At 43.4% G+C, this 15993-nt stretch overlaps 2 protein-coding genes across 6 annotated transcripts in view; one reads left to right on the plus strand and one right to left on the minus strand.

Annotated features, from left to right (window-relative positions):
* LOC146789683 (uncharacterized) overlaps positions 1–15993 on the plus strand; it is a 678567-nt gene that overhangs the window by 554854 nt on the left and 107720 nt on the right. The gene's annotated exons all lie outside the window — the stretch shown is intronic.
* The window catches only part of DPP6 (dipeptidyl peptidase like 6), a 2129336-nt gene that overhangs the window by 19586 nt on the left and 2093757 nt on the right, over positions 1–15993 (minus strand). For all 4 annotated transcript variants that reach the window (XM_085631994.1, XM_085631993.1, XM_085631995.1 and 1 more), the window contains exons 22-23: positions 9929–10034; positions 3203–3261 (exon numbers count right to left, since the gene is read on the minus strand). In XM_085631994.1, coding sequence (XP_085488120.1) covers positions 3203–3261; positions 9929–10034 — 165 coding nt within the window. The remainder of the gene's footprint in view (positions 1–3202; positions 3262–9928; positions 10035–15993) is intronic.

The following is a 15993-nucleotide window of genomic DNA, read 5'->3' on the forward strand; positions in this document are numbered from 1 at the left end:
ATATTTTTTTGACTGGTCATCCACATTTGTCAAAAAGAGGCCCACGTCATTATCGCTGCTTTTCCTATGCAAAGTGCAGCACAATCCACTGAAAGGTCGGTATAAACTAGGTCAAGCCCTAACCAACCTCAGCAACCCTAGGGACCTTGTTAAAACAATGCTTCAGTACCGTTCAAGCAAAATATGGAAATCATTCTAAAAAATCAATACAAGAGACAAAATATGTAAACTACCCTAAACAAAGAAATGAAATCAATTGCATTTCTACACTCTAGTTTACTTTGCAGTGTGTTCAAGATATGAAGATGTTGCTCTATGACAAATTGCTGGAATGTTTCCCACTCCCAGCATGGTAAAATGATGCTCGAATGCAGGAGATATACAATGATACAGAAGACAAATGTGTTCAGGACTAGCTTTCAAGACAGATGAGTACCTGTCACATATTAGGCTTCAATGAGGCATACTTGCCGGGGAGAGGATTATAGATAGGTCTCCATATTTTGTGCTATACAGTATGCTCAAACTTGTGACCTCTGGTCTATTTTTGAGAGCACGACGTACTGTAAAAGGCCAGTACTGATTCACTTGAAACACACATACTCTCAAATACGTTGCTAGTGATACTGTTTTTAGAAATTACTTCTCTGCAGCATCAAATACTTTAATTCACCTGCTCAGCAGTCAACATATATGGTAGGAAAAAAAAAAAACAGAACAAATATAAAAATTGCCTTTTGAAGGAATGCAATTTGGGCTCATTTGGAAAGTACTAATGGTGGCTAAATCAATTCACCTAAAACTGGAAGACTTTTGAACAGATTTAGTGATCTGATATTTAACATTACGGTACTACTGACTGTCTTAGTGCACAGAGCCCCAGAGGATGGCAATAAATGCACCCATTTCTAAGTTATCTGGGCCGTAAAAGTGCATGTGCACTCGTTAAAACATACCCAGACTAAAATGTTTATTTAGAATGGGAAAGCGGCAAGCTGCACTACCCATGTACAATGAAGGGTACCAAAAACATGTTAGCTAAATAAAAAAAAATGATTATGCAGTCATTTGAGGCATTCAACCAAAGCAAAAGCCTCCCAGGACGGGGAAGCAGGTGGGGATGTTGGAGGAGCTGGCCTCTGGTCTTTGGCATCCATGGCTTCCTGCTGTGTTGGTGCCTCACTCTCACCTCGTCTGTGGTGGGTCTCTTTGTTGTTCCTTTTTCTGCCTCTGGAACAATGGTAGTTTCTAGTCCTAATTTGAACCTTTAATCTGTAGGATACATAATGGCTCTGCAAATCCAATTGCTGGACTTTTGGGTTTTATTTTTGACCACTGACACTGACCACACGATGGCAGTGCCAGCCTCTGAATCCTGAACAAACCACTGTTTCCTTCGATCTAAACAGGACTCGCTATATTTTTAAAACAGATCAATTTTGTATGCATTGGAAAAAGAATCTACCTTTAGGTCTTCCTGATAGGAAGTGTTATTTTAGTTCTCTGGAACAGGAGAAAATGGCTGCGTCCAATGTGTGAGGAAATGAATCGTTCAGGGTATCTATCGCACGCACAAATAAATCTGCTCGGCTGTCATGTGTGTTCAGCAACTAAATCAGAAAGCATCCTGCCAGAGTAGCCATGTTGGAACCAGGTTAGGTCACCATTGCAGAAAAGGAATCTGTAACGTTACTGCGTCAGAACCCGAATCTAGTCTTGTTTGATCTCTGTATCCTAAAGGGGTCCGGTTAGGTTACTGCATTAGAAATTAGCTCAGTTTGTAATACCGTTGTAGAAAAGTGTCCCATTACAATTATTGTATTTGGAAATGAATCCGTTGAGTTACCATTACAGAAGTGGAATCTGTTTGTTACTATACCAGACAATCCTTGGCATGCCATGTTCCATCTATTTATGCCATTTGTTTCCAAGACGATATCTTATTGAGTGCGGCGTGTATGCGATGAATTACTGAACCATATTCTTGCTATGCTGAAAGAGCATGGTCTCTCTGTGAAACAAGCACTGGCAAAGCCAAAAAGTCAGACATTCACTGCCAGCTTTTTGCACTGCCAAGGCTTGTTTTGCTCTTCAACCAAAAAACAAGCCCAATCCTCCATAAAACAAAGCCCAAATGCAAACTAACATCCTACTAAAAAGAAACCCAAATAACGGTTGAAAGCGAAAATTGCTTAAAAGCCTAAAAAATATAACCACGAATAGGAAGGCATGGTGAAAAAAGCACCCCCCAATAAAACTGTGGAATTAGGAGGAGGTGGGAGGGAGGAAAACTATATTCAACTGTAATCAGCTATGGTGCCAAAACTACACACAGGCAAACAGAAACAGAGCAGGAAACAAAGAAATAAAGTAGTCCCCCAGAGAACAGACAAAGAACTATAGTGTGATGAGACAGTACTTAGTCCCTGCTGCATGGGAGGAACGGAAGAGAGAAGGAGGGACAAAGAGGCAGCACTGACCACTGGCAAGCAAGGATTTTTGTGAGACACTGAAACAAACAAATCAAAAGCTGGGGGATGGCTTTAACCCACCATAAGAAATTACAATAGGTCTCGAATTCTCGACCTAAAAAAGGATTCTCGCTTTATCAGGAAGAATGTCCATGTGCCATGTGGATGCGCCAGCAAATGCTCTCAACATTTCTTATACAAGAAGAGACCACCATGACACACAAACCAAACAGTTCTTTGTGCAAAAAAGGCGCATAAACAGTAATTTGCGCTGCTTTCTGAAACGAGCTTACCCGTATAATGCTAGCTTTGGAACGTAACACTTAGATAGCCTCCTTTTTAAGCAATAGACTCAATACTATGGACTAATGAACATGGTTTGATGTGACCAGTGTAATAAAGAAAAATAATACACCACCACGTTTTTCTGAAGCATTTGGGTGAATGGCAAGAGCTTCCAAGCTTTCCCTCACTCACTCATGGTAAACTAGCAGTGGGTCAGTAGTTAGATCATTAATTTCCATATCAAGCACTTACTGTACATCTGAGTCATTTAAGTTAAAGTGCCACATAACAAGATGTTGGCCAAAGCCCCCTAAAAGACCATTTGGCTCTAAGTAAGTAAATCGAAGATACATCTGATGATTTTCAGGCTTGTCTTACTCTAAAAGTGAAGCGTTAAGTCAAACATGCAATTAAAATGAATGAGAAATCAATTTCGAAAGACATACCTCGTAAGCTCTGCTGTCAATTCCATGTAATCCCAAATATCTTTCGGAAAATGCAGAAGCTTCAAAGAAAAACAATGCAAGGTGTTAGTTGTGTCATGTATTAAATGAAAGACTTATCCTGGCTTTATTGAATGAGACAGATGCACTCTCTGTGGATCTCCCAGGGATTCTTAACGTGAGCCATGATCACGGCAACATCTACAGCATAGTGAGTGAAGGTACATGAATAAGGCAAATACAATTACTATGAAAGGATCATCACAGTATAAAAATGCAGAACACATTGACATAGTTACAAATAAGTAAATATTGATGAAAGCTTAGGATCACTTGGTCCAACCTGCCTGTTCATTTCCATGCCAACAGTGACAATTTAGTTTCCATTCAATTCTTTTCTAACTTTTCCACTGTGAATATTCTCCTCTGCTTATTATTCTTTTTCAATTCTGGTGTTGACTGCAACCTCACCACTTTTTCGAGAAGACAGTTCCAAGAATTAACCATTCACTATTTGATGAACATTTAGGAATACGCAAGAGCTTGTGTTCCCTCTGACATGGAATATACTGACCTCATCTGTATCTTGAGCCATGAAGCACTGACACTGTTGTATAGATTTTGACATTCTGCTCCTTTCTCCCAGATTATACTCAATTGAAAATGTTATGTTTTGCCTCGAAGCGTTGTTTTTGGTCTCTTTCCAGACTACCCAAGCTTGGAGCCTCATGGTCCTTCCTCCTTCTCCATGTTGTGTAGAGGGGTCTTTTTCCATTATCTTATTTGACTAGATCCTCCATCGCCTGCTCATAGAGTTTTGGCTTAACAGTAACAATCCTCTAACACTTCTCTTTCTAATTCTAAATTCACATACAATACTATTTTTTTATGTAGAGTTGTAGTTCCTGTTCAAGTATTATGGACAATAATACTGCATCAGAATGAAGTTAGTAATGATAGATATCTGAAATATATGTGTTGAAATGAAGTCTGATTCAGTGAACATCAATAAACATTACCTGAAGAATTCCGCTGTCTTTCACAAATGCAATTATTCTTTAACTACCTGTAACGTCTACATGGTGTTAGCAACATGAAGGGGGCTTAAAGGCCCATCTAGGTCTACACTCCCCTTACACATAATGTGTAATTGAATAATTGTGTTCACCTATATATCATAGGGTAATATTTCCTTTTGAAAATTGATTTAAAGAACAGACCAGTCAGGCAGGAGGAGTAGGAATAGAGAAAGGTATAAAGGGCAGCAATAAGAGACCCAAGGAGAAATATAAAAGATAGTGGAATAGGGTATTAAGAGGGGCTGAATCTAGTTTGTTTATTTTTCCATGTTGTTCTCTTTAGTATAAACAGATTAATAATGTATATACTTCTCAGCTCAAGTGGAATATGCTTAACTAAAAGAGAGAATCAAATACAATGTTTAAATACAAATGGGCATCCTTTTACTGACAAGGGAAGAATTCTGAAACATTGAAATGATTTTTTAAAGCAGTGTTTGAGAATGTCATCCTTTGAGCCCTGCTCACCCCCATTGTTTGACTGATTCTGGTGACTCTTATTGTGCCGTGGGCTCTGCTAACCAGACCCTGGGCCGGTGCTCTGTGTAAAAGGTATAGGGTAAATAGGTGTAATTATAATTGGTATGACAACCTACCTGTAAGCCCCTAGTATATGGTAGGGCAGGTAGGTTTAGAGGCTCCGTAGACTTTGGAAATAAATGTACTTCCCAATTATCTTATTTTTATATATGTCACCCCCAAGGTCTCCCGTAGGGTGCTGTGCAACTACAAACAGGGACATTTCAAAAGATGTTTTATAAGCCCTGGTGAGTAAAAACCTGCCAATTTCGTTTTCCTGTTTGTAGTACATTAGCTCCATAGGCTTTTTTAAACTTCAATAAGGTCTAACTATTGACAGGAGTGAGCTAAAATGATACTTCAAAGTGTCTAAATAATAAATAGAATAAATCCAACGACTTGCCAAGGTTAGATTTATGATAACTATAACAGGAAGAAGTTATAGAACTTGATTTTCCGATGTGCCTACTTCCAGCTCTAGAGTAGCCTCTCCTAATTGGCCAGCCTTTGACAGGATGAGCCAATCTGCTCTGATGAGGTGTAAAGTGGCCTGAAAGGAAACAAAGAGACATCTGGTGGGAGGAGATTTGCAAGCTGCAGAACAAAAGGCATGAAGGGGGCTGGTTAGCCAAACTTGTCTTTAAAGAGGGAAACACGCTTAGGGGAGGACACAGGCCCACACCCACTTCCTGCACCCCAGCCAGAAGGGAGCCCCTGTAATTGAATTAGCAGAGAGGCTAGAAGGGAAATGTTAGGTTAAGTTAGCCACACCTTAAACTCCAGGAGAGTTTCTCCATTTTGGATTTTTTGGAACAGTGCTTTCTGGGACAAAAATGTGCCATACTTCAGGGGAAGTGGTCATCATTGAGGGTGACGCCCTGCACCCCATTGGTGAGGGGTGCCCCCGTGCTTGCCAGCCCAGAAGCCTCAATAATAGTGGGAGAGCTGCCCAGCAACTCAGAGCCCTGCCTGAAGGAACAGTAAGAAGTACTGTCCTTCTGGAACCTCTAGCCTGCACCAAGAGTACTGCACTCTGAATGACTGCACCTGCTGCACACTTTGGAACTACAGCAAAAGAAGAACTTTGCCTTGCACTGAAAGTTTAAGGAGTGTACTCCCTGGAAGCAACAGGTTAAAAGAGCTTCACCTGCGTCATCTCCAGCAAGTAGAAACCAGCTGGATTGTAAAGGAATTGACCAAGTGCATTGTGGGAACTGTAGTCCCAACTCTCCAAGAAGCAACTAAGAGCTTCTGGAACCTTGTCTGGAGTTGTGGACCTATCAAAAACCCAAAAGGACTTTCTGGAGGCACCTCCATAAGTTTGAGATGATTTAAAGCATTTTGACCATAAAGCTCCATAGGGTGACAGACCCGTCACCGAGAGTCAATTCCGCGACGTCGAACTGCACCCCGGCCTGAAATTCAGGTTTGCCCCGCTGAAGCTCCGGAGCTCTTCGTCATCGACGAGACTTCCAGGAATCGACCGAGGAATCCCGCTGAAGCAAGCCGCTGTCGTCAAATAAAAAACCTGGCCTGTCGAAGAGACCCGCTCGACATCGAGAGAAAAAGCTCCAAAAAGTGACCAATTCAGAAGGTAAATACTTGACCTGGCCCTACCGCTCATTGTATCCGACCCATGCTCCATTGCGGTTGGCCTGAAACTTTGACTTTGTCCCGGTCATGTGCAACCAGATGCCCCAAGTTGGCTTTTAAGCACTAGAAATTGGTTATTCTTTAAAAAAAATCATATCTTTGTTTCCCTACATTGGAATTTTGTCATTTTGGTGTCATTTTAGTCATAAATATATTTCATATTTTTATAAACTGGTATTGGATTTTTATTGTGCGTTCTGTCTTACTTATTTAATGTGTTTTTAATGCTTTACACATCTGTCTCCTAAGTTAAGCCTGTCTGCTCATAGCCAGCTACCAAAGGTTGAGCAAGGGAATAATTTATTGGACCTTGACCTGACCTTAAACTGTGATTGTAGTCTTAATTGTAGTGATAGGTACCTACCTACAGCAACTGCGTCCACTAATGAATATTGCACTGAGATTAATTGCAAGCATATTAATACATCTTTCCAGGCCACAGAAAATGATTGTATACATCACAGGTAAGGTGTGGCGCAGAGGCCAGAGCGCTTGATTCTGGAGCACGGAGCTCAAGGTTTGATCTCCGGCGCCAGCGGTAGCTCATCTCAGCCTCATGGTTCTCTGGGCAATAGCTCATTTAATCTCTCCGACGACCCCCAGAGCCTTGAAACCCTTAAGGGGGTGATTAGTTCGCACTTTACAAATACCAGATTTATTAATTATAACCAGACACTGTTTTGGAATTTAGTACCGACTTCCGGGGATAATGCATATTGATTTCTTGAACACCTAAAAGAATATTATTGTGGGTGTCATTTAAATAACACTGCAACGTGACTCAGGCGTTGGTATTAGATTGTTAAGAGACACCCGATATTCAGTTCTATTAACCTAATAACTTTGAATTCCCCCATAAGTTGACAGCAGATTCATCAACCAAAATGCTAGTCTTTATTTGTGACAGTTAACAGCCTTCAGCCTAAATAAACGTGCTTCACAATTCCTGTCAGGTCCTCAGGCATCTATTTATCTTCACATACCTATGTGATCACAAGCCAAATACATCTCTTGCCTGTCAACATATCTTCAGTACAAATGCGGTTTTGTCGATAATAATGGTAGAGAAGCTATTTTAGGGTGGAATCCCATATTGAGAGTTCCCATAAAAGTCGTGAAATTACCACCTATCTATCTTGTTACTCCATAAAACTGTATTTACAACTTAATACAATAAGGTTATTCAGTGTTAGAGAACAAACATGGGGCAACTGTTGTGTGGTCCCTTATCTAAAATACAAAAATTACCCAAACACTTAGCCCTGAGGTATTTAAAACAAATTGAAATACTGATTTGAGAACTATGTTCACACACTGTTCTGTGAGATACATTTTGTATTATTGTGACACTGGTTCATATACACTATTGACATTCGAGGATACTGCTATGAGCGGTGTTAATAAGATAAGGCGTGCCACACTGGGGGTATTAAAGGAATTTTATAGATGACACTATGATGTATTACTGAAACATTGAGATCTGTACTGTGAATTGTACACATATACCATGACATTGTGATGTGTTTGATTGAAAATACACAAGGATCTATGCTGATATGTGCAGTGGTGTATCGGGGGGGGGGGCCAGGAGGCACTGTTTTTGGGGGTGGTGGAGGTGAGCAAGTTGTGTCTGTCCACTACCACCATCCTCCGCCCCCGAAAACAAGTCGGCCGTCAGCCACAAAATGCCCCCCCACAACAAGTCGTTCGTCAGCTGCCACCCCCTCCTCCCCCGCTCTTACCTGCACTGGGTGACAAACGTAGGGTCCGCCCCTGGTGGCAGTAGGTATAGCTACACCATTGGATATGTAACACCACTGGAAGCCCCTTAAGATTATCCAGGTTGCAGTTTTGCACTATACAAGTACCCTCACTCAAACTGGCCCATAGTTTAAGAGGTGGTGTGCTGTGTACATTGTAAAAATATTGATATAGGAGTTTTTTGGGTGGATACATGTATTTCAGACATGCTGTGGTATTTATTTTTGACACATTGCATCTAAGCAGGGGCACAGCACTGTGGTATGGTCAGGGACTACCGAATTTTCCCCTCCCCCTGCGCGTAAACCACATTTCTAATGAGGGACATGAGAAGGTAATTACTTTTTGGAGGCGGGGGTCGTACAACCCCCGGCCGTATTTATTAAAATATGAAAACAAAATTAAAATTTTGAAATAAACAATATTAACACAATTATACGCAGAAACATAACACAACATTTGATTACAATTCATATGCACAGATATCAGATGGCTAACCTTAAACTATCACTAATACATAGTTTTCCTATCCGAATCTAACATCTGGACATAATCATACATTAATTATTTTCTGCGTATCCTATTTGGGCCTACGGCAAGGTCGCTAACCGGTGTCAGATCCTTATCAATTAACCACGCCCTCCCGTAGGAGTTGCGCATGCGCAGAGGGCCCGCTTACCGAGAGGGTACTTCCCCCCCCCGGTTACCCCCATACGTTCCCTGAACTCCATTCCAATTTGTGGGGTCTTGCACTCTGCGCCATTTAATGACGTCGATACCAGTGCGGGGTGGCCAACCAGCCTAAAGAAAGCGTGACTCCCCTCCTTTCTCCGCACCCATCCATCCAACCGGATGTACCGCCCCTGGAGTTCTAGGAGAGACCCCTTGTCCCTCCTCCTGGGCGACCCCATCCGTGAATGGCGCCACCCCCTAAGGACCTTAAATGTACTGCTCACCAGTCATGACCTTACCGCCTGACCAAGGAATAGCAATAAATACGACGATAAATGACCTGTAACGGGAAAAACCAAAGGAACAAAACAACACCACACCGTAATTCATTACCCAATGATCCTATTGCAACAGGGGATGGTGGGTGGGCAAACAAATAGTTAGCAGCCCCCCAAGGGCTGCGTCTGATTGCCTGAGAGCGCGGGACCAAGAGACCGTGTCCCGCGCTCCCGGGCCCTTTATCCTAACACTGGGGGCAGACCAGTTCTAACTGGCCTGTCCCCCGCCGCCCCCTTGACCCGGAAGCACCTTAATTGCTTCCGGGTCAAGGGTTCCCTGCCGCCACCCAATCCCGGCCGTGGCGCGCCCACCGCGTCACACTGATGCGGTAGACCCGCCGGGCCGGACGAACAGGCGAGGGGGGGGAGGGGGTCGGTTCCCCGCCATATTCGCGGCGGGGCCGATACCGGCACCCGCCTTTCTAACTGTTGTGCATGCACTGGGATATCACAGAGGCTGTTAATATACGACTGACCTATGCGCTGCGGTTCATTTCCCTTGTACCAGCAAATGTCATCTCACATTTCACAGACGTGCTCACTGGCTATTAACTGATGCATAACGACACCGCTGCCGCCTCCTATTTCTGTCTCATATTAAACAAGTCAAATGGCTTGTGCCAACTCACGGTATTAATGTTGTAATTGCTGCCAGTCAAGACCTTTGATAGTTCACTGATGGAGAAAAAACGTAATTTAATGCTCACCATATAATTTAAAATCTACAATGGGAGACACGGCTGCGCCACAGGTGAACAGTGGGTTTTCCGCACTGCTTGTGAGAAGCAGGATGCCGAGATATCCCCCGTAATCCTGCAAGTGAAGATCGTTTGTTAGCACACGACACAGAGGAGAAATCAAAATGCACGTCGATTATAGACATCAGTTAATAATACGCAACATTTCTGTTAAACAAAGACTGAAGGATTAGCTTGAAAAGAATAGAGATATATATATATATATATATTTTCCTATTTTACATAATGTTCAGAAAATGAACTGCCATCGAAGCTTGAGCTATAAAAGCCTGATCACTGAAAAACTAGAGAACATTCTTTAATAAATTAAATTAATTCTGACGTATAAAATCAGAACGTGCCACATTTGGCTACTGATTGGTTCACATTTGGCAACTTCCAGTAACCTAAAGAGGTAGTAGGATTTATGTTTGAAACTAAGCAATTAGTATAAGTGCTACAACTACTATTTACATACTTAATGCACAATATGACGTTACTAGGGCATTGCAGAACTATTCGGTAGTCGTGTTGTGCGTGATGTCCAGAGTGCGAGCTCAAAGTATGTCGTAGCTGCATTTCATCATTCTACGCACGAAGCTGTATTTCATCATTCTACGCACGAAGCTGCATTTCATCATTCTATGCACGAAACTGCATTTCATCATTCTACGCATGAAGCTGCATTTCATCATTCTATGCACGAAACTGCATTTCATCATTCTACGCATGAAGCTGCATTTCATCATTCTATGCACAAAACTGCATTTCATCATTCTACGCATGAAGCTGCATTTCATCATTCTATGCACGAAACTGCATTTCATCATTCTACGCACGAAGCTGCATTTCATCATTCTATGCACGAAGCTGCATTTCATCATTCTATGCACGAAACTGCATTTCATCATTCTATGCACGAAGCTGCATTTCATCATTCTATGCACGAAACTGCATTTCATCATTCTATGCACGAAGCTGCATTTCATCATTCTATGCACGAAACTGCATTTCATCATTCTATGCACGAAACTGCATTTCATCATTCTATGCACGAAACTGCATTTCATCATTCTATGCACGAAGCTGCATTTCATCATTCTATGCACGAAACTGCATTTCATCATTCTATGCACGAAGCTGCATTTCATCATTCTATGCACGAAGCTGCATTTCATCATTCTATGCACGAAACTGCATTTCATCATTCTATGCACGAAACTGCATTTCATCATTCTATGCACGAAGCTGCATTTCATCATTCTATGCACGAAGCTGCATTTCATCATTCTATGCACGAAACTGCATTTCATCATTCTATGCACGAAGCTGAACACAAAAGGACTGTAAGGATATATAAGAAGCAAATACAAACCTGTATTAGGGGACGCCACGTTGTATGAATGGTGTCTGTTTTTTATGGAAAAAGCCATGTCATTTATGCACAACTGTGTTCACTGCACAGGAGCATATCGCAAGGACGGAGTGAGCAAAGCTAGCACATTAACAGAGAGGATTGGGAGCATTTTCCTGGCACAACATTTAAAAAAAATAATGTAAACAAATCTGATTTGCAGCACATTTTCTCTCGAAAAAAATAATAATCCTAAAATGAAACATGCAGTTAAAAATGCAGTTTCAAGAGGTCTAATATTTGCCATGTAATAATATAATTTTTACTTCCTTTCATTTTACCATCCTGTCTCTATAAAGTGGCTTCTCAATCATGTTTCACACTTCGTGTGTCAGGCATAAACTTGGCAATTATGTTTCATACTTTCACATTTTTCACAATTACTCCTTGAAAAAGATGCATGTGCCACAGTTATATTCGACTTTTACTAAAACGAGGAATATTGTGTTGCCCAACATTTCCATCCCAGTATGCTCCAGGTCTCAAGCAGAATTACTAAAGGCAGATACAAGGCAGCTTGTGCTATAGAGCATGCGTTAATGTACATATGTGCTTCGGATCTTCTCTGACAAGCTGCAAATGTTCAGCGAAATGTAGGTTAATGGGGAGGGCATTATAGATGGCTAGCGTCATGCTGCTAAACAGACATTCCCATGAGACTTCACATCTGATTGCTGAAGCGGATGGAGTGCTTGTACTGTTGTGTGTCAGGGATGTACTGGAGCTGTACAACAAGTGCTTAATTTATGTAAAAAATATGAATAAATGCCAGGCCCCTTGTCGGGAGGCCACTGCAGTTTGCACAGCGCATTGTCCCTGCCAGCGCTGCAAATGAAATGAAATTAGGATTTCTAAAGCGCACTACTTACACATAGGTACCTACACAACTACTAACCATCACACTCCAAGTCTGAAAGTTCAGCCTACTCCAGGCCCTCAAAGCTAAAACTGGCTTGGGTGGCAGGTACTTGTAGTTTTTAAAGCATATTGATTGGATTAGTAAACAACTGTTTTTCTCATCTCTAACTCAGATAACGCCACCATGTGCCAATGTTTACAGAGGGGCTGCATACATGCCTACATTTTAGAAGAGGAAAGTGGAAGATTTTTTCCAAACATAATCAGGAGAATGTATTTCTCCCATTGACTTCTATTGAGGCTCGAATCGGGTCTATTGTCATGTACTGGGACTTAACTAAAATATAGTTATGTTTTTTCCTTGCCTGTCAGGAGCACGGAGAAACTGCTATGGCAGGCAGGGAGAGTGTGAGAAACATTTTTGTGTACTGGCCTGCAGGAGCAGGTTACTAGACGTGCATACTACGTAACTCCTAGACACACAAGACCTGTCCCTGTCTGCAGAAGCCTGCCTGCAGATGAATCGGGTTTTGGCATCCAGTCATCGGGAGATGGGAGATTAGCCTTTAAATCGTAATCTGACTCCTGAAGGGTTAGCATGTATGGGGCTGGGACACTGTGAACTGTGTTCTGGAGGCCATCAGGAGTAGCTTTGACCGGCCCCCAGAAATGCCCAATGTGCAGAGATAGAAAAGAAGTTGCATGGTAACCTGGTGTAAAAGTAGATGTATCAATTTAGGTATGTCCTTGGGATAATAGAAGGCAATTTTAATAACTGTGGTAATGATATGTGTGTTTACTTTTCCTTGATGTTGAGAGTAAGGTTGGGAGGAATGTTTTATTCCACCCGCTTGATTGGCGGAATTTGTCGATTCCACATTCCTCTTGTAATGCAGAGTTCCAGCCCAATTCTACCAGCTGGTGCATGGCAGAATTTTTTTACCACAAGGCTCCAGAAATGCAAACTGGCAAGTACGAGTGAGATTTTGGCATCCCTAAGCTCGACTTTCTAACATGGGTGGTGGCTCACGGTTGTGAGTGGTCACGGTCAGAGGGCTGCTTCTCAAGTAGATTTGCTGCTGCTCATGTAGATTTTCTACTTGAGGTGCAGCATAATCAACTTGAATGACTATGTGCTCTTGCACAGCGCATGGTGCCTTTGGTATTGATTTTTCAGTGCTGCTCGGGCTACTGGCACTAAATTGCAGCGCACACAGCGAGATCTGCATATTTTATGCGTATTGGCGGAACTCTGCAGAATTTTGTGTTATTATGTAATTCTGTAGAATTTCACAGACTCAAATTCTGCAATTTCCGCCCACCCATAGTTTTTGAGAATGATTGGTGTAGGAAGCTGGGTTTCTGTTGCAGTAACCCCCCACTTTATGCCAGATTTCTGATGTACTTAGACTTGATGTGCTCTGGGTCCCTGCCAATCAAGTTCCCAGGTCCTGTGTTCTTTCCCAAAACTATACCTTTGTACCCCCAATTGACACCCCTCTGGCCACATGTAAGACCCCTGTAAAAAGGTTCAATTGGTACCCAGGGCACAGTGAGCAGGGAAGGCCTCTAAGGGCTGCAGCACATATTGTGCCACCCTAAGAGGTCATGTACCTTAACACACACACATTGTCATTGCAGGCTGCGTGTTTTGGTGCAGAGAAAAGTGAAGAGTCAACATGGCACACATCCCTGTGTGCCATGCCTACAACCCACTGCCTATGGCATGTGTGAGCCACCCCTCTGGCTGGGTGCACTATGCCACTGGTGTGGTTACAGGTGCATGAGCCCTGTAACACTACAGTGTCTAAGTCCATTCTTAGACATTGTAAGTGCAGTAAAGCCTTAAAGAGTATATGGTCTGGGAGTTTGTCATTGCGAACTCCACAGCACCATAATGGCTTTACTGAATTCTGGGAAGTTTGGTATCAAACTTCTCAGCATAATAAACCCACACTGATGCCAGTGTGGGATTTATTATACAATGCACACAGAGGGCATCTTAGAGATGCCCCCTGAAAAACAACCAGTCTCTGGTGGGTTCCCTGACAGGTAAGCACCAGCCTGCAACCGCAAGACATGATTCTGGATCCCTGGGTGGGAGCCTTTGCTCCCTGTGCCCAGAAACAAAGCCTTTCCTGGGCTGAGGTGGTCACACCTCCCCCAGGCCAGGAAGAGCCGTCTGTGGCAGGGGAGCTTCAAAGGCCTTGCCGCCTTTGTAACACAATCCCTAGCCTCTCCTGCTATCAGGAGCAGGCCCCCTTCCTGTCTCAACTCCTTTTTAGCAGGAAGACAGGCGGGAAACATTAGCACAGCCCAGAAGGTGTGCCCACCACTGTCCACCCCACCCTTCAGGTGGGGGAGGTGAGGTGAAGCCCACTCTTCAGTACCCGCCATCTTGCAGATAGCAGGCGCTTTCCATTCAGGATCAGGGATTGTGCCCACCCCCCCACATGCGGTGAACACACCAAGGGTGTAGTCACGCTAAGGTCAGTAGCCCAGTGGCTACTGACCTCGAGACCCCTAAACTGCCCTCTAATTACAGTATTTAGGGGGCAGCCCTGAACCAAGAAGACCGATTTCTGCAACCTAAAAGAAGAAGGACAAAAGAAGATGCCCAGCAGAGGAGACTGCAGAGAACAACTGACCTGGCCCCAGCCCTACCGGCCGGTCTGCAGTTTCCAGAGATCCTGTACCAAAAGTCACCTTGTCCTGCAGCCAGCGACTTCCAGAACCCTTGGGAGGACTGACTGCCTTCAAGAAAGACCGGATCTCCTGTGAACAGCAGTTTTGTTCAAAAGAAACTTGTAAGACAGACTCTAAGCCTGCCGAGGACAAAGTAACCTGGTGCCTGGAACAACCACTGCACCAATGCCTACAGCTCGAATCCGGGTGGCCCACTGGTCCCAGCGAGGTCCCCCAGCATTTCAGAGTCCGGGTTCATTGTGGGTTGACCCCACCAGGTTTCCCCAACGTCGCCTGCAGCATCTGCACAGAGACACGCCCAACCACGAGTGGACGGGTAAGGTGAAATCCGACCTCAAAAGACACCCCTGCATCCAGCAGCCCTGCACCCTGGAGTAAAGAACCCGAGGTGCACCTACGTCCATGAGCCCTCAAACTTACCTGCCCAGCAGTTGGTTCTTCCCGAAAGTCTTCCTGGACCGAGCCTGCTGCCAATATCCAAAACCTTCAACTTCCATTGAAAACAACGGGGCGCCCAACGCCAAAACAGCACCCTGCACCCAGCCGCCCCTGTGCCGCCGCGGGGGCACTTTGTGTGCTAACTCAGATTTTGCCCTGAGCCTTACACCAGGAGCTTTGTGGCATGCTCGTGAGCAGCCACCAACCGAAGTCTTCCTATCCCCCATCGGATAACATTGGGCCTCAGCACTCTGCACTCGGACTCTCTAGAGCCGCTGAGGGTGCTTTGAGAGTGCATCCTTGACCCTGGGGGAACCCTAGTTCTAATCCCAGAAAACCAACTCCTAAAGCTAACTACTTACCGTTAAACCGATTACCTGGTTTTCTCCCATCGGACTGTGTTGACAGCTCTCTTGTAAAAAATCTTCTAAGTGTTGAGTTGGTATGTATGAAAACCTAAGAAACTGCAAATGTACCAAAAGTGATTTACTTACCTTTTCTCTAGGAAATGTCCCACTGTGATATCTAGGCATATCACACTGAGTAGAAAAAGTAACTTATAAAGTAATCTGTATAGTAACTTGAAAAGCAATCTGAAAAGTAATTTTGATCTGTTGGC

The sequence above is a fragment of the Triturus cristatus genome, chromosome 10 (genome assembly GCF_964204655.1).
Source record: "Triturus cristatus chromosome 10, aTriCri1.1, whole genome shotgun sequence".
Lineage (NCBI taxonomy): Eukaryota > Metazoa > Chordata > Amphibia > Caudata > Salamandridae > Triturus > Triturus cristatus.